Here is a 26,414-nt window from a genome sequence, read left to right as displayed (position 1 = left end):
ATTAAACTGCATTTGGTTTGATGGCTTGACTCCCAAATTGGCACAATTGTACCCTGTTCTGTATAGGGGTATCAGAATCTTTGTGTTGAAAAAGTAGATGGCCATCACCTTGAGGCAACTCTTGCCAAAGTACTAGTACTTAGATTTTTAAAAAATCCCAAACCATTTTAATATAATGGTTCTTCACACAAAAGTAGCTAGGTCAAGAGTGTTTGAAAGGATGGCAGAGTAATAACTGCAATGCCTCCGTCTCTGTAGGTTCTCACTAAATATCATCCATGTACATACTGGTTGTCTTGTTTTGCTACAGAACACAGCAAATGAAAATGTATGTTCCCATTTTTTTCTCAGCTACTTTTGACTTTCAGTTACGATTAAACAAGACCCAAACTATTGCTGATTTTCAGCTGTATGAGTTGATAACCACTTTAATGCACAGGCAGAATGGGGAGATGAAATTGTCAATTTTTAATGAAAAGTCTTTGTATGGTGATCCGAGATTCGGATAAACTGATAAACTGGTCAGTTGTCTTTGTCAATCTGTTCCTCAGGTTACTTAGAGCTGGGTGTGTAGCCTGTCCTCATATTTGAAAGTGGTATTGTTAGGTTAGCAGGTATGTATGCTTTAAGTTTAATTAGGTCTTTCCTTAATGGTATCAGTGAAGTATTAATCTTTTCTCTGGGAAGGGTCATAAATTTTGCAAAACTGTTGTGGAACTGAGCGAAAGGCTTGCATGGGATAAAAATCACTCACCATGGAGGTCACCAGTATTTCTCAATGGTTATGCCTTGAAGTGTAAAAAATTCAGGAAACAAAGTGGAAGTTCAATTCAATTCCCCTGCCTACAACAAACATTTAAGGAGCACCTGTTATATATTGAGGACATTCTTGATGCCACAAACTTTATAGACTTGTTTTCTGACTCCTCAAAAAGACCAAAATGAAAATCATGTGCCAATTTTGAATACACCTAGCTCCTCCTCTAAATATTCCCAGTATGGCATGTACTAGCAATCATGGCTACCTCGTGGCAGTAGTCATAATGAGGTTATACTTGTGGACTTAAAAAGCTGCTTAAACAGGGACAAACCAAATATGGCATAAACTGTCTCACCAACACACTTCTATTTTCCAGTCCCTTTAATATTGAATTAAGTCTAGTACTCAGTTAAGGTGGGTTAGGTTTAATCTTTTAAGTATTTAAATAGCTATTCTTAGGAATAATTAATAAAATAAATCTAGTACCTCAAGTATCCTAAGAGATTAAATCTATGAAAAAGACCTAAGTAACAACACTTTCTACACCCTGGCTAATGTAACTCTAACTTCTAACCATGTGTTATCTATGAAATCTATTTACTTTTATTATTTATTTACCTTTAGATTCATATACCTTTTAAACAATTAGCGCTTAAACACAAAAACGATGGAAATGTAGAAAAATCATTTCAACTGTGTTTAATCAGATCCCTATTCGTTATAAAGAGCTGAAGCTCTAGGTGGCACCTAGTGAATATGTTAATGGGGGAAAAAAAATCAAAAGTTGGGCAAGGATACTCTAAATAACTAAAGCAGCAGCATCTTTAAAAACAAAAGAAAACAAAAAACTTTACCACCCTGAATTACAAACTCAGGGAAAGCAGCTTAGTACACCAACAAGGACCAGTGTGATAAATTCTCCCTCATACCATATATTGTTCTCATACCATATATTGTTCAATATTTACCATATATTGGTAAAAGGCACACATCCTATGTAATTTTAAAATTCACATTTTAAGGCTTTTTCCCCCTAAGAGTCAACTTTAACTGTGGTTAAAATTATTTTCTCTACACCCTCCTTTTGAAAGGATCCACTATATAGATCTTTTGGTCACCTGCCCCTGTATTTCTACATCTAGACTAAAATGGAAGTAATAGAATTAGGGTCTTAGTAATCATAATGCTTTTAACTGGTGACAAGAAGGAAGAAGCCTATAGTTAAATATCCCAGAAATTTATTTAATGTTTGCTTGATACATTTTATATAGAAAGGTTGAGGCTATTTGCTTTGGGTGCTCCTGGTAAATCTCAGGGAGGCACTGAACTACAAAGGGGTGCCAATCTGGAGACATCAGAAATGGAAACCACAAGCTCAATTTTATGACTGTTCTTAAAGATTTGTCTCTAGTGAAGTTAGGCCCACTCCCTTAAAAACTGCTGAATGTTGGAGCTCTTGTGTGAAAACAGCTGACTTTTAGGAGGGCATGTCACGTTTTGGTCTGTTGGAACATTTAAATACTTGGAAATAAAAAATATTCAGCTTTGAAGTTTTCAATACTGGAAAACTTTCAAGTCTAGGGTTTACAGCCAGGAAGGGCTGCTTTGTGTTCCTTAAACCGGACTGTTTCCCACAAAGTTAATCTTCGGCTTTGGCTTCCATTTCTTCTGCATCATCATCTCCATCCACTTCTGCATTCTCTCTTTCAAGCCTCTCAAGCTGCCTTGCAAGTTCGGTCTCATCTGTATCTGTGACCACTTTAGGCTGTGGAAGCAGAGGCATCATTTCAAAGTGAGGTAGTTCAACAGTATGCAAATTCCACTTCAACACTATTACTGCCTAGATTTTAACTCTTTTTAAAGAACCACCTGTCCTAACAACTCTGCTCTATCTGTTCATTTTTGAAGGCTACTGCATCATTAATAAATTCCATTAGATAAATATTGGGAGAAATGGATGAGAGTAACACAATTTAGGAAAAAAAAAAATGAATGTGTAGTAAGACAGAATATTCCTGTCTGTTATTTCTGTAAGCCAAAACTGAAAAAATATAATCTCAGTGGCTGTATCTTTCAAACCCACAAGATGTCTTGTAAAAATGCATCTTCTGGATTCAAAATAAATTACTATTTCTTTCTAAATAGGTTTCATTTTTGTTGAGATGAGGAAAATAAACTAATGCTGTTTCTAATCCTCAGATCAAATTTTAAGCCTTCCGTATTAAATTCTGACAATAATCAATCACTCATTTTTTGTTGCCTAATTTTTTCCTTTGGCGGGGGCATAAACCTAACACCATCAGTGACCTCAGTCGTGAATAACCATCACACGACAGTTCTCATTTACTCCTAAGAAGCCCTTTTAGAACCCTCTGAGTCAATGATTATTTTAGGCTTAGCAGTGTTATAATCCTACATATATCTCATGTTTTGAAACACTGTGATTAAGGATTTTATTTTTTGATTAAGGATTTTAGAATGCAAATCATTTAGATGACTTAAATTTCTTATCTATATCTATCTATTGATCGATCAATCGTAATCTCTAACCCCAACATGGGGTTTGAACTCACAACCCTGAGATCAAGAGTTCCATGCTCTACCGACTGAGCCAGGCAGGAGCCCCTAAATTTCTTACATATTTTAAGAAAAAGATAGAAACGCTACAGATCTTACCTCCATCTGAACATTGAAGACACCCCTCTTTTCCTCAATCTTTTCTTTAATAACAGCCATAGCTTGATTGAGAACAGAGAGCCCTTCTGTTCTCTCCAGGGTTGTTGTAGTCATCACATACCGAGGAGGAGCTATTAGATTAATCTAAGGAAGACAACAAAAATTCCATTAGGAACGTACCTATACAACACAAAACTATTAGGATGTTTAAGAACTCTTGCTTTCTGCTGCCTTAACAAATCACCCCAGGGCACCTGGGTGACTCAGTTGGTTAAGCGACTGCCTTCGGCTCAGTTCATGATCCTGGAGTCCCGAGATCAAGTCCCACATCGGGCTCCCTGCTCAGCAGGGAGTCAGCTTCTCCCTCTGACCCTATTCCCTCTCATGCTATCTCTCATTCTCTCTCTCTCTCAAATAAATAAATAAAATCTTACAAAAAAAAAAATCACCCCAAAACTTAATTTCCAATTCTGTAATCAGCAACTTGGGGGTGGTCTGTTAGCAAAAGCGAATTGATACAAGTGATATAATCCAGTATAAATAGTCTACTGCAATACCAAATATGTAGAATTATGACTTCCAGTTGTCTTTGGTAGCTAAACTAACTGTAGCCATCATCAGAATAGATAATTTGTCTCGAAAACAAACAAAAATTCTTATTTGGTTTTAAAGTAAACTGATGGAAGAAAAATCTAAGAGATTGTGAATAACAACCATCTGGTTAATTTTACTGCTTAAAAGATTGGGACCAAACTCCTAAAAGATGTGTGTGAATACGAGAAGATATGTTACCCTTTTCAAGGTCCTAGGAGCATTATGGACTCAGAACTTTTTTTTTTTTTTTAAAGATTTTATTTATTTATTTGAGAGAGAGAGAATGAGAGACAGAGAGCACAAGAGGAAAGAGGGGCAGAGGGAGAAGCAGACTCCCCGCTGAGCAGGGAGCCCGATGCGGGACTCGATCCCGGGACTCCAGGATCATGACCTGAGCCGAAGGCAGTCGCTTAACCAACTGAGCCACCCAGGCACCCTGGACTCAGAACTCTCTAAGTTTCACACAGCTGGCCCCCTCTGGCACTAAATACGAATCGAAATCTTTATCCACTGTGACACTAGCAGTAGCATCCCTTAGACAACATCACTGAGAACCATTTATCCTTAATGCTTGTTATGAAATATCATAAAAAGAATGATTTGGTATAGGATGGTATTTTAGCAGGGAGAGAGAAAATGGACTACTCACCTTGATGGGCATGGTTTCTGTAGAACAATTCAAACCTGCTCTCAGGGCTTCTTTTACGGCATCAATGCCTTCATAACCGTAACAAGCCACTTCAATATCTAAAATTACAGAAATTCAAAAACTTATACCAAAAAATGCAAAAAAGTATTTAAAGGCTTAAAAGAAATCAGAGATATGGCAGACACACTAGGATTCAAATACTTATAAAAGTTTTTATCACCCTTTCACAATTAGAAATCTACTCCAACTATTAACTTTCTTAATTATAAATTATCTGAGTAGACAGTGAAAATATATCTTCTCTTCCACATTGAGCCCCTGAATGACAAAATGATAAAAAATAGATATCCAACGAACACCTTGATTTCTGGCTATGCTTGGATTAATACGGTGATTCCAGCCTCTCCAGGCCTCAGTCCCTTACTTGTAAAGTGGAGAGGAGTGTGATAAAGACCGAGTGAAATAATCACTGCAAATTGTTTAGAACGGTTTAGAAATTGCACCCCCTCTGCCCAGCGGTTCCACTTTTAGAAGCCTGCCTGACAGAACACTTATACAACTGGGTAAGTGTCTATGTTATAAGGCTGCTAATTTGTAATGTTTTTTGTAATAGTGAAAAAAATGGTAAAACCGAAACGTTCACCAGGAGAGAACTGGTTTATTATTCTACGAAATATTATACCTTGCCATCAAAGATATTGAGAAAAAGTCCCATGTTCTGAATGGAAGGGCCGCCATGACAAACCAAGTGGAAAAAGCTAGTTGAGGAAAATTTTGCACAGTATGATCCAATCTTTATAAAAACAAAGACATTTATGTCTGAATGTAAACAACATATATTCCTATACAGTATATGTGAGAAAAATGTTTGAAAGAATATACTCCAAGCTATATTAACAGTGGTTAATCCAGGGTGGCATAAAAGGACAACACTCTACTTTTAAAATATTTTAAAGTATTTACTAAAACAAAATACCACCCCCTTTAAAAAAAAAAAAAGGCTGGAGCGCCTGGATGGCTCAGTCAGTTAAGAGTCTGCCTTCGGCTCAGGTCATGATCTCAGGATCCTGGGATCGAGCCCTGCGTTAGGCTCTCTGCTCCGCGGAGAGTCTGCTTCTCCCTCTCAAATAAATACAATCTTTAAAAAAAAGAAGAAAAAAAGGAAAAAAAAGGACTAACTTAAGGTTAGCTGAATGCATATATGACAGTTTTCACTTGTGTCAATACATACATTTTATGATGGTTCAGTAGAAGCAAAAATAATTTCTTAAGCTTTTCTTGTTATAAGAGAAAAACGTGCAGATGCTGATGTAGCAACATATTCTTTGGTAACGCTCATTATTTAACAGCTTTCTGGTTCATGCAAAATTATTTTAAACATCATTTAAAAAAATCACTTACCTGCTCGAATTTTGACAGCTTGTGGTGTCAAACGCCTATTAATATTGTTAATAAGTACTCCCCGTTCATCTTCATTCAGATCTAAACTATCCAAAATAGATGGGTCTCTAATTAAAGCAAAACAAAACACACACAGACACACAAACAACAAAGGCCAAGGTTACTTTACAGATAACTGTGATACCAAACACAATACCACAGAATAATGTTTAAGAGCACAGGCTTTAGCGTCAGAATTGAGTTCAAATCTTAGCTTTACACTTCATTAACTATGTGTTTTGGGACCTTTCCAGACCTTAGTTTCCAAATTGTAAAATGAGGATAAAAACTGTACATCTCACTGGTTGTGATATTAAATGAGATCATGCAAGTAAAGCACTTAGCACTACTATGACAAAAAGAAAACCCCCAGCTGATTATTTGAAGAAAAGTTTAGAGATCTGGCTAAAGCAAGAAATTTAAAAATGTCTCCTAATATACTGGACATCCCAGTATAATTAAACATTTCCATGTAATTAGCAGTCCCTGCTTCAAGGAGCTTGAAAAGGACAAAAACATACAAGCAATTTTAAAATAAAAGTACATCCTTGGAAGTCAGGAGAGGAAGGTATTACTTTCAGTTATGCGGTCAGGAAGGGCTGCACGGACTGAAGTGGCATTTCATCTGGCCTTTCTGAGTGCCATGAGACAGGGACCAGGGTCACCACTTAGTCACCACTGTTTATGGAACATGAACAAATGAAAAAACTGAAATAATGACTAAAAGAATGGTAGGACTTTAAAAAGCGAAGGTAGAACTGTTTTAAGAAAGTTGTAAAGTATTAAAACAGAAATGGCACAACAGGCCTAGAAAAGCAGGGGTTAGGGAATGAAAGGCTAAAGAATTTGGGTGGAGGGAACTTTCATTTGGCTAATACTGCTTACAAAATATAACAAGAAGACAAACCACCAGAAAATGAGCAAAGGAGATGAACAGATGTTTCACAGAAAATAGTAAACATATGAAAAGCTGTTAACTTCACCAACAACCAGTAAAATGCAAACAAAAAACAAGGTACTATCATATACCCATCAGTTTGGCAAAAGGGAAAATAATCTGAGATATATACCAAATATTGGTGAGGATGAAGAGAAACAGGAATGCTCATACAACTGCTATTGGAAATATAAATTGTAGAACTAATCTGGAGAGTATTGTGGCAAAACTGAGTAAATTTAAAGATGCATATAATCAATACTATGACCCAACAACTCTATTGCTATGCATATACCTTAGAAACTCCCAAATGTACATGGAGACATGTACGTGGATATTCGTAATAGCATGGTTTAAAAAAATGGGAAAAAAAGGGGGGAGGATGACCTAATATCTCTTAATAGAGAAACAAATAAAGCACATTCTTACAATGAAGTACTACACAGAAATTAGTATGAAGTAGGTACACATCTATCACTTTGTGGAGAATCCTACTCAGAGATTCAGAGTTTTATAAGTAAAACTGTAAGGTACAGAAAACTACGACAGAATAAATTCCTTTTTTTTTAAAGTTTAAATAAACTAAGAAAATTTTTAAAATACAAAAATGATTCTATACATACTTTATAGGTACATATATGTAATAAATCCACAGAAACGTAAATAATAATGGTGCATACTAATTATAGAATAGTAGTTCCTGCTGATGAGTGAGGGGAATGGGTTGGGAGGGATAAAACATTGTTTCCAACTATCTCAAAAATTTTTTAATTTAGAGAACATGTGGCACAGAATTATCATTAGTTAAACGTGGACAGTCACTACATGGCTGATGAAGCAAAGAATGTTAAGGAAAAGGGAAAAGATGTATGCCCCTGCTGAGCGGTCATGGAGGTGAAGTGAGGGAGGGCTGGACGATGACAGCACGCTGAGGGATGAAAGGCGTGCACGACTGAAGTCGGGGGGACGGAAATATAAAGCAGTGCTTAATGGTCAACAGCATAAACTCCAGATGGGAGCCAGTGTCTAGGTCTGAATCGGGACTCTTCCATTTGCTAGCTCTGTGCACGTGGACAAATTATTTAATCTCTGCCTCCATTTCCTCATCTCTAAGACATGGATAATAACAGCACTTACGCCATGCGCTGCTGTGAGAAGTCTATACATGTTTGCTGTTGTTATTATTCTTACCTTTCCCACAATGTGGTATAAAAACAGTCAGGGGGGAGCTGGAAAGCATTTGGACCCCAGATGAGCCAACCTGCTGGAAGCTCCATCAGTCCCAGGTCCACTCGGCCATTCTGAGAGCTGAGGGGACCAATATCCTTCAGCAGCACAAAGGCTGGAAAGTAACCTCAGTGTAATGGAGAGGCTGCTTGCGGAGCATTAACACTTGGGCAAGAGTAGGATGTGCAGAAGGAGAGACAATTGAGTACAGAGAACCAAAGGGGTCCAGCTATTTTATTATTTATTTTTTTGTTTTGGGTCCAACTATTTTAAAAAGAGAGAATACAGTGCTTGCTACAGGAGTAAGTAGAGGGGAGGTAAAGTTTGCTTTTAGTATAAATGGGAGATTAGAGCGTATTTTTATGCCAATGGAGCAAAACCAACAAAGAGAAAGGCTGAAGACACAAAAGAGGGAGTAACAGACAAAACGATCCCTGAGCAGCAGCTGCGCACAGGTGGTAAGGTGAGTTAGAGAGCAGGAAGGATACAAATTCAGGACAGGAGCGCAGGAGGTAATGACGGATGGGAGAGAAGGTTGCTGAGACAGTGGAAGGAGTAGAGGAGAACCTGGGCAATGGCTTCTGTTCTCTTTAAAGAACAGGTAGTAGGCACTCCAGTTGAGAGTGAGGGAAGGGGGGAGTGGGTATCTGACAGAGAGTGTATAAAAGCTCTAAAATAGCCACTCTATGAATGGGAGGAAGAACTGACAAAGAGCAGAGAGAATGTGAGGAAGCAGTGAAGGCGCAGCTGAGGTTGGAGACCATGATGAATATGCAGTGGCACCAACCTGCAAGACTGTGGTTTTTCCTAGCAGCACCCAGCATTCTACAAGTGCAGAGAAGGCAGGAACATCGGTCCAAGGCTGGATGTAACAGATGGAAAAACAGGGCAAAAGCTCATGATATTGGCAAGAAGTTGCTGAAATGATGGACCATGATATGTCTATGCTGAGTAAGAAAGAGAAGACAGGAAAGGGTAAAAAGACACGGAGGAAGAAAAAGGTTTGGAATTATAGTCTGGCATTAAGAATTCAGAAGACACAGAGTCAGACTAACTATGGCGGAGCTGGAAGGACAGGAGGCTGTCTGTGGTAAAAGAATAGAATGTATGAATTAAAGATTTTGTAAGCACACCAAATTCTGGTGATAAGACCCAGGGTGAGGCCATATGGAAACTGGCTAAAGTGGCATGGGCTGCAGGTGTAAGGAACTGAGGTAAAGAAAACAAGGTACAGTTGTAGATGAGACATCTACATTGACCCAAGTTAGCTAGGGTAATAACAAAACCAGGAGGGGAAAATGTGAGCTGAAACCATATGGTTTACGAAAACTAAGGTGTACACAATTTTGTATGTTTGGCTACATAGGACTGGCCCGCATTATGGGCCTTTTACATGGAAATATTTTAATCTAAATTTGGCAAGAACTTATTATGGGGGTGTTGTGCTATTATTACATGTCAGGCTCTCAACTTGTGTGCTAGACCCAGCAGCTGTGTTATCAAGGTAGAATCAGAGCCAAGAAGGTGTTCTTACGAGACTGCATGCTTAAATGCATCATAGGCACCGTATCCAGGTCTCTTGTATTTGTCATCAAAGACCCAGGCAGTCCTCTGGAACAGGCTCTCCAGTTGCTCATCCTTGGTGTACTCTAACACCTCAGCAACATGACGAAGAATGCTGTAAACCTAGAAACAAAATGAAGAGTTCAACAATTCAAAGATAAGAGATCTTAAAAAAAAAAAAAGTAAGAAAAGAAAGGTATTTTTACGTTTCAGTAGACAGCATATAAATCCAACCTTTGGTTACACTGTAATAATTCCTCAACAACAAAAGGTTAACATACACAGCAAGTTCTTTTCTCACAGAGAAATATTCTCTTTCCTATAATACTTAACTCAAGCAGGTGTATAACAAGTAGAAACAGTACAACACTTGTTGTCCTAAGACCCAGATTAAGTTTACTTAGGAACCAATTAACCTCTCTAAATTTGTTTCCTCTTCTAGAAAAGGGAAATACCAGTATCTCTCCTTTTTACTGCAGAGAGATCAAATCTATCCAAATTATACCTGGAAAACATTATACAAATATACAGAATTTGTATGTTACACAAAACTTTTGTTATACAAGTGTAAGCTATTACTATTATTCCATATGACAGCATGGAACAGGATTGAGATTTTAGTATTCTGCTCTGTTATCATTTAGCAGTCATCCTTCAATGCACCTATCTCCTACTCACTGCTGTCAAACTCTTTTTCTAATTTCCTAAAAATAAAAGGGCTTAAAGAAGAGAGAGGACATAAGAAAAGAGGTTTTTCACGTTACACATGAAAGTTGAGTGAGGAAAGGTACTAACGTTGGTTATTTCATTCTATCACCTTATCGTCCTGATAAGATCTACTAACACTCATTTTACAATATCCTAAAGGGACAAAACAAAGTTAAAGTTTCCTAGAGCAGAGCTTCTCAAACTTGGTGGAACTTGAGGATCCTGCATTAAGCAGTCAGGTGACGTCCATGCTGTTGGTCCAGAGACTACATTCTGAGTGGCCAGGTCTTCGGTTTATTAAGAAGGGACTTCACTGATAGTGTTTTCTAATGTGTAAACCACACTGCAGTAATAGTAAACACATCAGTAAAACAAAGGGAAAGATTTGGGTAATGGTCTTTTGGCTTTTAGATTTTTATTCTCTTATTTACTGGGGTTAATTAAGCAAGATTTCAAAAATCTTCTCTTCATTTAAACACTGTTTTCTTGGCATTTTTATCCTGAGGACAGAAACACACGAGAGAAAAGAACAAAAAATAAAGAAAAACACAGTGGAAACACTGCCATTAAGAACCAAGGATCTAGAGAATGAAAGATAATCTAAATAGGACCAGAGAAGAAAAAAAGATAGACAGAACATAAAGAATGAAAAAACAGTTACTTTTGCTTCATTAATGCTTACTGTACAGAAGTAGGAGATTACAGCCAAAATAAGAAAGTGAAACAGAATGGACTCTAACTAGGGGGGAAAAAAACTACCAACAGGCCCCTGCCTTGCTTTCCTGGATTCACATTTTACAAAACCTTGCTTATTCTTAACATATAACAGCTGGTTGTCTCTGTGACTTATCCCAGAATGGGCTTTAAAGTTAAGAACTACATGTTATGAGAAGTCAAACCAACTGAAGTCACCCACCGTTAATTTAACCTAAAATAACTTAAAAACACTAATGCAGTATACTCATTTTAGAATATTACACGATAAGCAATGCCTTAAGGTAGTACCACCATGAGGTAAAAACACTGCAGTTGTAACTCTTTTGAAACTAAGTCTTCGAATTATCCTATGTAACTCCTAATTGTAAATGGAAATAGAGGTACAGAAAATCCAGGTTTTCACTTTCTGCCAAGAATACTACATGATTATTTATTAAATATATTAAATAGTGGATTAATTTCACTCAAAAATCAGACTTACAGTTTTGGATTTGGTGAATTTATCTTCACATTTGATTGCTTCCTCTGGAGAAACTCTTCTTTTTGACAAATCAATATATCCTGTATGAAAAAATTTTGGGGGGAAAAAAAAATCATCCCTGCCCAGGTGCTAGCTTACCACTGTGATAAATTTTTACACCAGACTGTTTAGTTGGCATACCTGTACTTACTCCCCACTAAAATCCTACCAGTAAAATACTGCGTAAGATTAGAGACTTTTGTTTTCAGACATGCATTCGTATCATCATTAATTGTGTATTTTCTATCACTTCAGTGAAAGGAACTAATACTTTCAATTACCCAAATGAAAGCTGGTCAAAGGATTCATACTTGTCTTTTTGGCATCAACTCATCAAAGGGTCAATTGTGTTCTATGTATTTTCTATATTTTTGATGCTCCTTCTGCCTCCTGACCAAAACTGGTGCTTCCTCCTCATGGTGGCCCTGCATGGGCATGGTGTGGCCATGGCATTGGCTTCACCATGTTGTCCATCACCTCCATAAATTAAAATCCCATGGGTACAAAATGAGACAAGCACTTAAATGTATTTTAAAGAATTTAAGAGGGAAAAATAGTCTTTTATATTTACTTACATATCCCCATGTCAGGCATCACACCTCATGGGCCTGCATAATTTCCTTTACCATTTCTTATAATGCAGATTAAGTAATAAATCCTCTTAGTTTCTATTTACCTGAAAATGTCTTCATTTTTTATTTTCATTGTTGAATATTTTCTTTAAATATTCTAGAATTCTGAGCTCACAATTTTTCTCTTTAGTGCTTTCAAGATGTCATTCAATGCTCAGCCATTATTTTCAGTAAGAATACCATACTAACAGTAATTTGTACTACTGTTCCCCTGTAAATCATGAATCATTTTCCTCTATTTTCAAGATTTTCTCGATCTCTTGTTTTTCAATAGTTTAATATGCCTAGATGTGGTATTATCAGTATTTATCCTGCTTGAGGTTTGCCAAGCTTCTCCAGTTTGTACATTTGTTTTTTCAGCAAATATGGGAAACTTTGGTTTGAATTTCCTCGAATATATGTTCCGCCCTTTCTCTCTCTTCTCTTGGAATAGAGCTTTTAATATTTGACAGGTTGCTTTTCCCCTGCTCTGTTCTTCACACTGGTTCTTTTAAATGAACTACCTGCAAGTCTAACTTGAGACTTCTGCCATCTTTACCCTGCTGTTAGCCCATCTGGTGAGTTTTTTTCGATATCATACTTTTAATTTTAGAAATTATATTTAGTTATGAGAGTTTCTAATGTCTTTACTGAGATTTCATTTTGTTCATTCATTATAAGCTTATTTTCCTAATATCCTTCAGCAGTTGCAACATCTGCTTTAAAATTCTTATCTGCTAACTCCAATATATATGTATTTTTAAAGATTTTATTTATTTGACAGAGAGAGACACAGCGAAAGAGGGAACACAAGCAGAGGGAGTGGGAGAGGGAGGAGCAGGCTTCCCGCGGAGCAGGGAGCCTGATGCGGGGCTAGATCCCAGGACCCTGGGATCATGACCTGAGCCGAAGGCAGACGCTTAATGACTGAGCCACTCAGGCGCCCCTGCTAACTCCAATATTAAAGTCACCTCTAGGTCAATCTCCATTGGTTCCTTTTTCTCTTCTGTATGGGTCATATTTTCCTGTTTCCTCAAACGTTTAGCAATTTTGGACACTGTGAATGAACATTCATAGAACACAAACATTCTAATAATCAAAGAGATACAGAATACTGGGTCTTGGGTATGTGTCTGCAGTATATTCCTTTTTCAAAACCTATATAAAATATTCCTAAAGTCCATTTACCTTTGCCCCATTTTCCATGTTCCTCCAATAATCTGATTACAAATTTAGCTTTAAATTTAAATTTAAATTTTTTTTTAAAGTAGGGCTCCACGCCTAGCATGGAGCCCAACGTGGGGCTTGAATTCACAACTGTGAGAACAAGACCTGAGCTGAGATCAAGAGTCAAGACACTTAACCGACTGAGCCACCCAGGCGCCCCTGAATAAAAAAGCATCTTAACAAATATATGAACTGATACTCTGGTTTACTTACCTGTCTCTTCTGAATTTAGCCACAATGAGTCAACTATCAATTTCTGGTAACCTCTGGGAATAAAAGTCAAGTTACTTGACACAAACTAGCCCTGGGATGTGCTAATTAAACCACTACTAACAAGAGGTCTTGCTTAGATGGGTAATTAGCATTCTTATCTAACAACTGTGTATGTAAAAAAACTTTAAGTATAAAAGGAGATGTTTTTACAACAGTCAGCAATTTACAAAAATAAAATTTTAAATAAACCATTTTAAATCTGAAGTTTATATTTTAGGTATTTTTATCACTTACCTTTTTCTTTGTCCACTCTAATGACAACCACACACTCATTCCTGCCAATTCTGATGAGTTTGTTTATAGAACGGATACGCCTTCTGGACAACTCACTAAGAAGAATCATGCCTTCAATATTGTTGTATTCCAGCAAGCTGACATAAGCCCCCATTTCAGCAATGGACCTTACATTCACCATCACTACATCTTCCACCTCAGGAAATTTGTGTTGATAAAATCTACAACTTAGACCCGGCATTCTGCATTTTAAACAAAAGAATCAAATGAATGTTAAGGTCAAAATAAAGAAATGTCAATCAATTTTCCACATCTTGCCACGGGAGAAATGATGAATCTTCTCATCTCTTTAAACTTCTTAAATGGTACCAGAAAACAGACAGATGTCTGGGAATCAAGCTTTAATTTTACTTTGCTCCACATTTTTGTAAGGCTTGGGTGATTCTCCGACCTCGGTTTTAGAGGAATCATAAAAAATAATGACCATCTATAAAGTACTTTGAGATCTAAGGATTAAAAGTACACCTCAAGAGTAAAATACTATTTTAATACAACCACTTTAAGAAATAACAAATGATGGTAAGCATCACTACTACTATAAACCTATCAGCAAAACTAAAGCTACTTGTTCTCCAAGTCAGCTAAGACTATATACTACCACCCACTACATAAAGGTAAGACTCTTCTATCTACTTAAACCATAGTCCTAATCATACATCAAGTAATATACCCTATCCTTTTAGTCAAAATTACAGTATCGTATGTTAAGACAAAACCTAAAAACTTACTAATCACAAAAATATTAAATATAACTAAATACAACTAAATTCGTTTATTGAACAGATATACCCAATCTTGAGAATAGCTTTATAGAACTCCATTACTATAAAGTTCAAGAGTCTCTTAAAAACTATTCTCTTTGATCTACCCAACCTACTTTCAGTACCACTCCTTTTATGATCCATAAGACTGAAATTATACCATGCACAGAAGTGTATTTTTTAAAAGAAAGCTGTAAAACTAACCACAGCTGATGACTTTCATGTTTTTCTACGAACCTTAATTTACTATTGTCAAGGTTCAGAAAATAGGCAGTAGTAGGACCTAAACACCTATGAAAAATGTGTGAAAATTCGTTTTTTTTTGAGAGAGAGAAAGACAACAAGCAAGTAGGGCAGAGGGAGAGGGAATCTTAAGCAGGCTTCATGCCTAGCCAGAGTCTGATGTGGGGTTCCATCTCACAATCCTGAGATCATGACCTAAGCCAAAAATCGAGAGCCGGATGCTTAACCGACTGAGCCACGCACGCGCCCCAATTTTTTTCTTATTAATTGGGAATTAAGGCTGCCATTACTTGATCTTAAAGATAGGATATATCCATATCCAGTTTATAGAACCCGAGAGTTCTGGGGCAGTACTGTTTGAGAACTGTTAAATGCACCCACAAATGTCTTCACAGTGGCTTCCCACTGATTTTAACATCTTTCTACTACTTACAGGGTCCTACATGATCTGGTCACTGCCTCTCTCCCTAGTTCTCTCCATTTTATAGTCGAGGAAACAGAAACACAGGCCAATTAACTTGTTCTGTCATATACTGCTAACAAGTGATAGTCAGAATCTGAACCTCTGAAGCTTGGATCCATAGTCTGTGCTCTTATTCACCATGATGTATTTTCACTCAATATTACCAATAAATATATTAGTTAGAAACATCTTTTTAAAAAAAGTAACACTAATATACATACTCAGTATTAAAGCATATACCGTAGATTAATACAAGCTTTCAGTACTAATCTATCCTGTTTAACAAAAAGAAATAAAGCAGCAAATTAATAATAATGGCAGAAATGCATTTCTCTTCTACCTTGACAAAATAGGGATTTAGGAAATAAAGGGAAGTAGACATTCAATGGCCAGAATTACCCGCCAAGAAACTGCTGAGCTGGTTGTTTCATTCTTAAACAGAGCCCCCCCCACCCCCCCTTTGGACAACTGTTGTCAAATATCTGTATGTAAAGCACTAAAGTTTGAGAGCTAGAAGTTTCAAACTGGGTATCAAAGTAAATGATGTCACAGAAATGTGTGAAACAGTTTTAAAAGATTTAACAGGGGCCAACCACATTTACTTACCAGGTTTATTCAAAGAGTAAAGCTGATTAATTCTGGGGAAGCAAGACTTAATTTGATGATTAAAGAACAAAGGCAATACTGTAAAAGAATCCTGGCAAGAGCTATGAATACTACTGCTTTAAGTGATACCAATCTCTTCACATTATACAGGGTACAAAAAGAACACAGCCGAAAGTATGTTATTCAACAAAGTAACTATTAAGCAGAAAATAGCTCCAGACATGGGTTCCAGCCCTTACTCTAGTACTTACTAGCTGTGATTGCTTGGGAAATGCATTCCCATTAAACTGTAGTTTCTAGCCTGTGTCATGGACCTCGAAGGTTTGTGGAGTGTATCAAATGAGATTAAAATATATGTAAAAATTTGGAAAGTGTAATGTGCTATACAAATATGACATTAAAAGGCAAAAGAGGTACTATCTCCATTTTGTAACTTAATTTGTTAGACAATTATTTTTGCAGCATCTATGTACTAAGCACTACCGACACTTAAAAGATTCTTACCTAAGGAAGTTAAGTATAGAGTGGGAAACAAACTAGTGAGTAAATAACAATATAAAGTACTATGAAAGTAGAGTGAGGCAATCAATTAAAAGGGAACCAAGAGGGGCACCTGGGTGGCTCAGATGGTTAAGCATCTGCCTTCGGCTCAGGTCATGATCCCAGGGTCCTGGGATCGAGCCCCACATTGGGCTCCTGGCTTGACGGGGAGTCTGCTTCTCCCTCTCCCTCTGCCTCTCCCCCTGCTCACGCTCTCTCTCTCTCTGTGTCTCAAATGAATAAATAAAATAAAAAAAAGGGAACCAAGGAACAGAAATATTAAATGACTTTCTCAAGGATAAATGCTTAATAAGTACTAGAACAGGAACTAAAACCAAGTCTTCTGATATCAAATCCAGAATACCTTTAACCCACAGAGCCTCAGTATGTCAGAGTACTACAATATGGTATGTGTTCTTCAGTAAAAAAAGATCCCTCTTTCAAAATATTCTAACTGAACTCCAAGCTAATTTCAAATACCCTGCATTGTCAGTAATTTTGCGTGGTCAAATGGTAGGTAGGACTGCTTTCTTAAACCAGTGCATGTTCAAGTAACCATAATAGATCCAGGAAGTCCACATTCCTTTCCAAAGTTAAGTGCATTATGTGATAGAGAAAACTCGTGATAATTCTAATTTGGTTCTAATGCTTATCCATAACGTTCTCTGGATGCTAGTTTTTAGTACAGGAGTGCTACGCAAATAAGCTCTTAAACTATTTCACTGTAGTTGAAATAGAAAGCTCCAATTTCTACAAATATTACTGTGTGTCTTTTCGAGATCTTAGGATAATCATTAACTGTCACTTGGCATCCAATCAACTCAGAATAGGCAGTAAAGCTCTATATAATTCACGAACTATTGAAAGACACATAATCACAAGATTTTTCCTTGGTAAATTCAACTGGAAGACAAACCAAGATTTCTCTGCTACACCTTTTCTCCAAGAAACAATGTTTCTTGCTTAATGATAAAGTAGCCTCAGTTTGGGGGATAATAATAGAGGCCTCAGGCTGAACACGTATTTAACCCCAAAATTCCCTTATCTTTTTAGTTATGCTTAACTGTGAGGCCACAGCGCGTAAGTCTATTCTCATTGGTGCTGAAATACGGAAAACCGATACTAAGAGTAGTGAACTCTTCAACAGTATGTTTTAGTATCGAAGCAAGGGATGGCTTATTCTATAAAAATGCGCAAGTCAAGCGATACGGTAATATGAACGCCAATTAGAAAAAATAAATTATCGGACAAATAAACTATTCTTGATCCTTTTAACCCAGCTCTTGTCAAAACTGCTGCCCAACCCAATGGTCCCTTCAAGTGTCTGGTCTGGTGTCCATATTTGGTGGGGCGGAAGGAAAAAAAAAACCTGGTGGCGGTGGGATTCTCAAGCCCAGAAAGAGTAAAGTGCTCAGCGTCCTGGGGCGGGGGTGTCACAGTGTTTTCCCGAGGCCGCCCCCATCTCAAAGTATCCTCACTTTCAGCATATCGAAGAGGCTGTACGGTCACTTGGCCCACTTTGTTCACGAGATTCCTCCACTCGTACCATGACACCGCTGTAACACGGAAGACCCACCCGGCGCCGGCGGGTGGTGTAGACACTTCCCGCGCAGGAACGGGAAAGGGAGGGGTGTTAGCCCGGGGCCTACCCTCTCCCGACCACCCAAGTCACTGGACACAACTAAAGTGAGTTCTTGAAGAAACCGATCTGGGGAACTAGTCACCTGAGGTATGTGTCTGAATCCCGCGCCGGGATCCCGTGCCGTGCTCTTTAACCGCAGAGACCAGACAGTCCACCCGCACCAGCGGCCGATCCTCCTCGGCGTGCGCTTGGTTCTACCCCACCGCGCATGCGGAACCACCTCGCAGCACGCATGCGCCAACAGAATAGCGGTCCCTCTTCCTCACTAACCATAGAGTCTAGGTCCTCCGAAAAAAAAGGAAGAATGTAGGTCAAAGGAGGACCTGAAAAGTACGCTTTCTCGATATCTATCGTTTTCGCTAAGTAACTTTCAAGGCGCAGGGAAGCGGTAATACTCTGATTCCTTGTCCTTGAAGAATTAATCCTCTCTCGAAGTTTCAATCAACCATGAGGTGGCGCTGTGACCAAAGATGAAAAGTGGAAGAAGACAAGGAGTGTACTCTTCTCTCCTGTTTTTTTCACCCCGCGCGTGTAGAGCCTTGCGCAGCCTCCTGGGAGCTGGAGGGGGGGGCGGCTAGGAGGAGAACCGGAAGTGAGGGGCGGTTCAGTGCGGGGTTCGAGGCCTTAACATCCGGGCATCGCCTCATTCTTGTCCTCCCCCCACCCTCCCCACGTGCCAACGGGAAGCGGAAGTGAAGAAGGCGTATATACGTAGCCCAGCTGCCACTTAGCAACGCGACGAGGTCAGGTGACACAACCAGCTGACTCCCTTAGAGGAAGACCCTGTGGCTGGGGCTGTTGCAGCCTCGATTGCCCGGCGGGGGATCCGAGCCAAACTGTCATCGTCAGAATGTCGGGCAAAGACCGAATTGAAATCTTTCCCTCGCGCATGTGAGTAAAAGAACGGGTCTAGCGGCATTTCTAGGTTCTTGAACGCCTGTCCCGAGCAGCAGTCCCTGCATACCCTGGACCAGCAGCGAGGTTCCTTGTTTGCTGGGATCTTGAGCTCTCCCCCGTCCCTTTTCGTGAGTCTGGGGCGATGCTCCCTGACGGCTCCCTCACACATTCCTCTGAGGGAACCATACTGGACAGAGCAATCCCAACCCGTAGGACAGGCTACCCGGCCTGCTGGTTTTTACGGAGGACCGCTGACTTTATTCATCAATCGAGCCATTCATCCCGTATTCCCTTATTGAGCTGGGTAGTGGTTTTCTAGAACTGTGAATCATCGCCAGTTTTGCCTAAGAGCTCACAGTTTAACGGTGAGATGGACCAGCCAGCGAGGTCTGATAAATACATTGAGAGGGGAAGTTTACTTGGTGAGAAGCACATAGAAGAGGCTTCTAGGCCAAATTGGGCGTTGAATCGAATTGCCCTAGCGTGGACGTCAGATTTCATCTTGGATCCCCTTTCTCCTCTTCCAAGATCCCACGAAATGTTACCTGCGGTGGGAAGATACCCCTGAGTTTTCGAGGCACTCCGTTTGCTCCATCACCATTGCGCCTCATTCAGACAGACCTCTGTTAATACCACCCATCAGATTGTAAAGTGGATATTTGTTTACATATCTTTCCCACCGAAACGTGAGCTGTTTCCAGGAGGAGAGTATGTCTTGAGAATTAATCCATAGAAGGTCTACAAAAAAAAGCATAGTGCCCTAAGCGTTGGGCCAGTTTTTATTGTTATTATTATTTTAAAATTTTATTAATTTATCTGAGAGAGAGAGAGAGAGGGAGGGAGCACAAGCAAGGGGAGCGGCAGGCAGAGGGAGAGGGAGAAGCAGGCTCCCAGCTGATCAGGGAGTGCGATGCGGGGCTCAATCCCAGGACCCTGAGATCATGACCTGAACTGAAGGCAGGTGCTTAACGGATTGAGCCACCCAGGTGCCTCTGGCCAGTTTTTAAAGGTTTTGTAGTTTTCTCAAATTTGCCTAACAATGTGTGGAAAGTAAAAATTAGTTATTTGCCCTCTCCTCTTCTACTTCCTCCTTTTTTTCCCCCCAGTGAGGAGTAGAAAATCAGGTTTGGCTTTGACAGTGGTCCTATTTCTTTGGGGGTGTTCTTGGTTTTTTTCCTTCATCCTGACTTTTTTCTCAGAGAATCTGAGAATGCCTAAAATAAAAAAGAATTATTTTCAAACCCCAGACTTAAATTTCTGTCTCTTGCAGGTTGGCTGCAGCTCTTAATGAAATGAAAGGGTTTTGGGTTTTGTTTGCTTATTTTTTACCTTCACCTACTGATTTTCTAGCAGGTGTTTCTATTAGGTGGGAAGCAAGTCAGTTGTGGAGAAAGGCACTGTCTGTAAAGTAGATAAGGATTAAGGCTACCAGAACTCCCAGCACTTGACCCTGACTCTAACCAATGTCTGCACTGAAAGAGCACCAGACTAGCATGGCCTAAGGCTGTGTTCTTTGAAGGACCCTGGCACCCATTTAAAATGCCTGCCTGAGAAAGCCCAGTGCTTCCAGGAGAATTTATTGTTTGTTCTATCCAATACCTGATGATTAGGCCCCTGACCTCCCTTTCTTAGGGCATTCACTAAAAATGGCTTACAATTATGAATGCTTTCTTTTCCTTTTGAAATATGTATCTCTCTCTTACAACTTAGAAGTGTCATTCTCAAGGATCAGAAAGCCATTTCTTTGAAATGTAGTTATTAGGAAGGATGGACGTCTCCCAGTCTCTGGGAGGATAGAATCCTAACTTCCATGATTGCCAGCTAGCAGACACAGCTGGCCAAGTGTCATTTTCAGTGACCAGCCCTTTGTAATTTTTCACTTCTGTGACTCTTGAGTCTGCTCTTGCTCCTCTCCCTATTCTTCCTTTAAAATGCCCAACCACTTCTCCACAAGTCAGAATGGAGCTCGGCTTTTTCTCCTACTGTCAGTGGTTACTGAACAAAATCTGTTTTCACCACTTTAATGTCTGGCTGTGTTTTTTTTTTTTAATTTTATTTATTTATTTGACAGACACAGCGAGAGAGGGAACACAAGCAGGGGGAGTGGGAGAGGGAGAAGCAGGCTTCCTGCTGAGCAGGGAGCTTGATGCGGGGCTTGATCCCAGGACTCTGGGATCATGACCTGAGCCAAAGGCAGACGCTTAACGACTGAGCCACCCAGGCACCCCGTGGCTGTGTTTATTTTTGATAGTAGTCAGAATGTTAACATTTTTTTGTTTTTACTTTGAGACTAAGAAGTAAAAATGGACTTCTTTGGGCTTAGACAAGAAGACTAATAGGTTTGTAAATTGAAAATTGCTATTTGAGAGCATTCAGCTTGCTGATTGAGAGGAAAATAAGGTGCAGGAAGTTACTGCTTCTCTAAATATTTTCCCCAAGGCTTAGCAGCAGGTATTTTGTCATGTAGTCAGATGTCTTTGATTCAGCTGAAAACAAAGTCATCGTTCTAGCTGAAGGTCGAACTTCTTTCCTAGTGCTGAGCAGCACTAAAACTTATAAAGGAGTCGGTTTTTTAAGAGCTAGGATAGAAAATACTTTAGTGACTTCTGTGTCAGTTCCACCTTACAGTGTTATTCTGTGAAGTGGGGCTGTCTCCCATTTAGGCAGCAGAGAGAACAAAACAAGTTTAGAGTGAAAGCAAAAGAAGCATGAAGGATTTGCAGTCAGGAGTCCGTCAAATCCAGGTTCTATGACATACTGGCTGTAAGCCCTTAGGCAAGTCACTCTTCACGTCTCAGGAATTAAAATGTGTTTATTTCACAGGTGCCATTAACTAAGAGGAAATTAAAATTAGCATGGTAAATTCAATTTTATCAACCAGCTCACCTTTTTTACCATATTGAATCTGCAATACTGGGATTTGACTTAAATTTGATCCAAGTCTTTGAGCCCAAATTCTGGTCATTAGTATCAACAAGATAATATGCTAAATGTACACATTGGAGTGGATAGCTCCAGCTAAGGCTGGAAACTGAACCAGCTTCACTTGGTCAGACTTCCAATGAGGCCAGTCAGTGCAAATTTAGCTACTAATAGTAGTTTTCAAAGAGAGGACTGTTCATCTGATGCTATTTGTAATAGGCAGTGTGGCATGTGGTTGGGATACAGTGGGCTTTGGTTTGAGCCTTGGGCAAGGAACTGGAGTCAGAAATGTGTTTCAGTCTTTTTTTTTTTTTTTTCCTAGAGTGACTGGGAGAAAGTGTTTGATTTTTCTAAGCCTCATTTTCAAGATAATGTTCAAAGTTTATTCCAGCTATAGAATTGTCTCAGTAACCTTTCCCCTATGGTAAAAGATTTCAGTAAAATCTAAGAATTTACCCAAAGGTCCATTAATACATGCTATTTTGCAGTTGGTTATAACACCGGTCATATGAAATTATACCCTCTTATACAAATCACCTTAAGTATCTACATTATAGTCTATTGTTAAATCTTATTTTCTACTTTTTTCTTATTATTAAATTTTATCTGGTATATGGTAGTAAGAACAGAAATGTCAATTTTTGCTGTTATTTTCTTGACTTTGGTATTGGGGTTTCTGGTGGGAAAAGATTGGAATAAGGTAAGAGTTCTGTAGTTTGTCACTTCTCAGAAATATGTGTTATTGGTTCCTTGAGTCATTTACAAGTTAATAAAAGTATTGGTAGTAGGATTTTGTCTAATGAAATGAAAATACTTTAATGCCACACTTTCAGTAGAAAAAGTAATTATTCGTTGTGGTATATATTAGAGAAGGTCCAAAAGAATACTATAAATACAGTAAAAAGTAAATCCATTTTTCCCACTCAGTCCCGTTTCCCAAAGGAAACTGTTACCAGTTTCTGTGACTCTTTTCTAGAAGTATTCTCTGTATCAATATAAGCATATTTATCCCTTACTTTGCATGAGTAAGAGAATGTAATATAGATTATATTCTTCTTTTACCTTCCTCTTTTTTATGACTGCATATTGTTCCATTTTATGATGAACCATGATTTATGGAACATTTAGCTGGCTTCCACCCTTTTGCTATTACACACAAGGCTGGAGTACTCATCCTTAACCTTGTATATATTTTTGTGTACATGTGGGAGTAAATCTTTAGGATAAATTCCTCACAGTGGAATTGTTGGTCCTGAAGGTAAGTGCATTTCAAATTTTGATATTTATTAGTGGACAGATTTTTAAAAAATGCTTAATACACCTATAATGGAAACACAGACATTATTTTAACTTACAAATCAAATAAATATTTTAGCTATGGTGGCATCATAAAGTAGGACTCCTGATAAATTTTATTATGATTTAATAAATAACTTTTCCCAGATACTGGTCAAAGAATTATTTCTCTTTTAAATAAATGAACTTATTTATGGAACACTGAAGATGGAAATCTACAGTATTGAGAAACCAATTAATTATAACTGTCAGCACAGATGCTATATATTCTTACTCTCATGACATCGGAGTAAAGCATAATTTTAGTACTATATTGGGGGAAGTATTTTTATGTTTTTTAAACAGTGGGAATAAATATTTTTAATTTTGTTTATATAGGGCACAGACCATCATGAAGGCTCGATTAAAAGGAGCACAGACAGGTCGAAACCTCCTGAAGAAAAAATCTGATGCCTTAACTCTTCGATTTCGACAGATCCTGAAGAAGATAATAGAGGTAGAATGAACTGTGCTTAGAACAGTTATTTATTTTAGAGATATTTAAGGAAAATCCAGCGTGGCTATTGGCATTTTAATTTTTAAGTTATTTTAATTAAATTTTTTTCTTTCAGAAGTAGAAATACCATTTTGACTGTAACAAGTTTCAGATCATTTAATATAAAATATGGACTCATTACTCTTGCCTACAAAGCCCCACTTGATCCGATCTGGCCCCTGCCTGCCACTCTAACCTCATCTGGAGCATTCTCCCTGCCATTTTCCTCCAGGACCTTTTCATTAGCTTCATTAGCTGTTTCTTCTGCTTGAAATGTTCTTTCCCAGAACTTATCATTTGCTCCTCTGATCATTCTGGTCTCTTCAGAGAAGCCATCCCTGATCACCCAATCTGAAGTGACCACTGTATTTACCTCTGTCACGTTTCCTTATTATTTTTTTAAAGATTTATTTATTTGAGAGAGAGGAGAAAGAGAGCAGGAGCACAGGGAGGGGCAGAGGGAGAGGGTGGAGAGAGAGTCTTAAGCAGATTCCACGCTTAGTGTAGAGCCAGACGCAGGCTTCGATCTCACAACGGTGAGATCATGGCCTGTGGTGAAACCAAGAGTCTGACGCTTAACCAGTTGCATCGCTCAGGTGCCCCACATTTCCTTATTTTTGTCATACCGTGTACTACTGCATATTTTCTTGTTTGATTGGTTGCCCCCACTAGAGAGTGTTAGTTCTGTGAAATCAGGGACTTAAACCTTTCAGCACTTATTTCCTGTGCCTAGAACAGTGCTGGCACATAGTATGTTTCAATTCGGTGCTTTTTAGGTAAATGAAATGTGAATACGGAAGTATATTTTAAAAAATGAAGATTATTCCTCTCCCCCTCCCAACTACCCTTCTCATTTCCCAGAGTTCTCTGTGACACTTTGATTTATAGTGTTTCTTTCATATGGATGTTTTTAGTAACATGCAACTGTTATACATTATATAATTCAATTCCTGCCTGTTCCCCCTGGCAGAGTATAGACCCCTTTCTACATCAATACATAGATCTGCCTCTTTCTTTATAACAGCTGCATGGAACGCCATCGAAGGGATAATGGAATTTAACCATTTTTCTGTTGATGAATGCGTAGTTTTACTATTTAGTGGGGGAGAGTACTCTTCAGTCCTTATGTGTATGTGTAAGAGTACTGACAACACTGACTCCATCTTTGGCCCTCCCTCTTGTTCATGGCTGCACTTTCACCTTCCTCGGGGCTATGTGTTGTGGGCTCCATGGAGGTTAATGTTTGCCCTGACCAGAATGTGGGAAGGCTTTGTTCTGACCCTCCCTAGAGTGGCGCGCAGGAGGTGCCCTTTGAGCTAACTATCCCGTGACTGCCCCACCAAGCCCCTTGATCTGTGAAAGCAGGGAGTTAGAAGGCCTGCCTGAGGGGAGGAGGGAGAGCTGCCCTCCGGCAGTTGCAGCACGGCTGGGCCTCCGTGTGTGCTTGGTGAGGCGCCGGGGAGGGGAGTCGGGAGGGGAGTTGGGAATAGGGCGGGAACCGGAGCAGACTGCAGACCGGAGCAGTGTTGGCTTTGGAAGGGGATGTGTGAGCCGCACGAGCCGCACGTTCCTCCCCCTCGGGATGCTGTGTCTGGAGGAATCCCAACAGCAGGAGGGACGCTTGGGAATTATGGGCTTGGGAGGGTGGAGAGGGCGAGTGCCTCTGCACGCTGAAGGGAGAACTGTGATGTCTCAGGAGAGTGGGGCCCCAGAGGCCTGGGATCCCTGGGGTGATGACTCTGATGAGGAGGAGGTTGTCCTAGAGGAGGAAGATGGTATATAGACACGCCCTCTGATTCAAACAGAGCCCCAGACTACCTGCTTGCCTGAGGGTGAGGGAGAAAATATTCCCTCTAGTCAGGGTATGACAGGGAATATTCTGCCACTGACTCAGTGGCGCAGGTCAGCTGCTTTAGGCAGGGCGGCTGACAACGGGTGGCAGCTTGGGCGTTGCCATGGTGGGGTACCGGGAAGAGGGTATCCTCTTGGAGGTTTGGGATGTCAAAAATGGCCCCAGTCAGTGCTCATTCTGCCTTGCAACAAATATATGCCACAATCCTGGGACAGAATCTCAGGCACTTAGTTAACTTGATTGGATAAATGCTAGAATTAAGATAACTTGGTATAAAAGGGGTATGTTCCGGGCGCCTGGGTGGCTCAGATGGTTAAGCGTCTGCCTTCGGCTCAGGTCGTGATCCCAGGGTCCTGGGATCGAGTCCCACATCGGCTCCCTGCTAGGCGGGGAGCCTGCTTCTCCCTCTGCCTCTCTCTCTCTCTCTCTCTCTCTCTCTCTCTCTCTCTCTCTCTCTCTCT

At 39.4% G+C, this 26,414-nt stretch overlaps 2 protein-coding genes across 2 annotated transcripts in view; one reads left to right on the top strand and one right to left on the bottom strand.

Moving 5' to 3' along the window:
* Positions 1-1,981: 1,981 nt before the first annotated feature.
* EIF2S1 (eukaryotic translation initiation factor 2 subunit alpha) lies at positions 1,982-18,932 on the bottom strand. Its single transcript, XM_025869853.2, has 8 exons — positions 18,534-18,932; positions 14,137-14,378; positions 11,753-11,832; positions 9,818-9,969; positions 6,081-6,187; positions 4,680-4,777; positions 3,437-3,580; positions 1,982-2,525 (listed from the first exon to the last, which is right to left on the bottom strand). The coding sequence occupies exons 2-8, from the start codon at positions 14,375-14,377 to the stop codon at positions 2,400-2,402; spliced, it is 948 nt and encodes a 315-aa protein (XP_025725638.1). The 5' UTR covers position 14,378; positions 18,534-18,932; the 3' UTR covers positions 1,982-2,399.
* A 141-nt stretch (positions 18,933-19,073) lies between these two features.
* ATP6V1D (ATPase H+ transporting V1 subunit D) overlaps positions 19,074-26,414 on the top strand; it is a 21,663-nt gene continuing 14,322 nt past the window's right edge. The window contains exons 1-2 of the mRNA XM_025869855.2: positions 19,074-19,342; positions 23,945-24,062. Coding sequence (XP_025725640.1) covers positions 19,302-19,342; positions 23,945-24,062 — 159 coding nt within the window. The 5' untranslated portion in view covers positions 19,074-19,301. The remainder of the gene's footprint in view (positions 19,343-23,944; positions 24,063-26,414) is intronic.

Source organism: Callorhinus ursinus, unplaced genomic scaffold (assembly GCF_003265705.2).
Source record: "Callorhinus ursinus isolate GAN/ISIS: 27379988/994484 unplaced genomic scaffold, GSC_fseal_2.0 scaffold8, whole genome shotgun sequence".
Lineage (NCBI taxonomy): Eukaryota > Metazoa > Chordata > Mammalia > Carnivora > Otariidae > Callorhinus > Callorhinus ursinus.
The sequence above is the reverse complement of the archived record's forward strand: the minus strand, read 5'-3'. Positions and strand labels throughout refer to the sequence as shown.

Excerpts from the sequence above, each read along its gene's own strand:
- EIF2S1 (XM_025869853.2), bottom strand. The coding sequence starts at position 14,377 with ATGCCGGGTCTAAGTTGTAGATTTTATCAACACAAATTTCCTGAGGTG. Across the intron at positions 6,188-9,817 it reads GCATTTAAGCATGCAGTCTC|AGACCCATCTATTTTGGATA; the intron begins GTAAGAACACCT and ends TGCTTTAATTAG. Across the intron at positions 3,581-4,679 it reads CAGAAACCATGCCCATCAAG|ATTAATCTAATAGCTCCTCC; the intron begins GTGAGTAGTCCA and ends TGTCTTCCTTAG.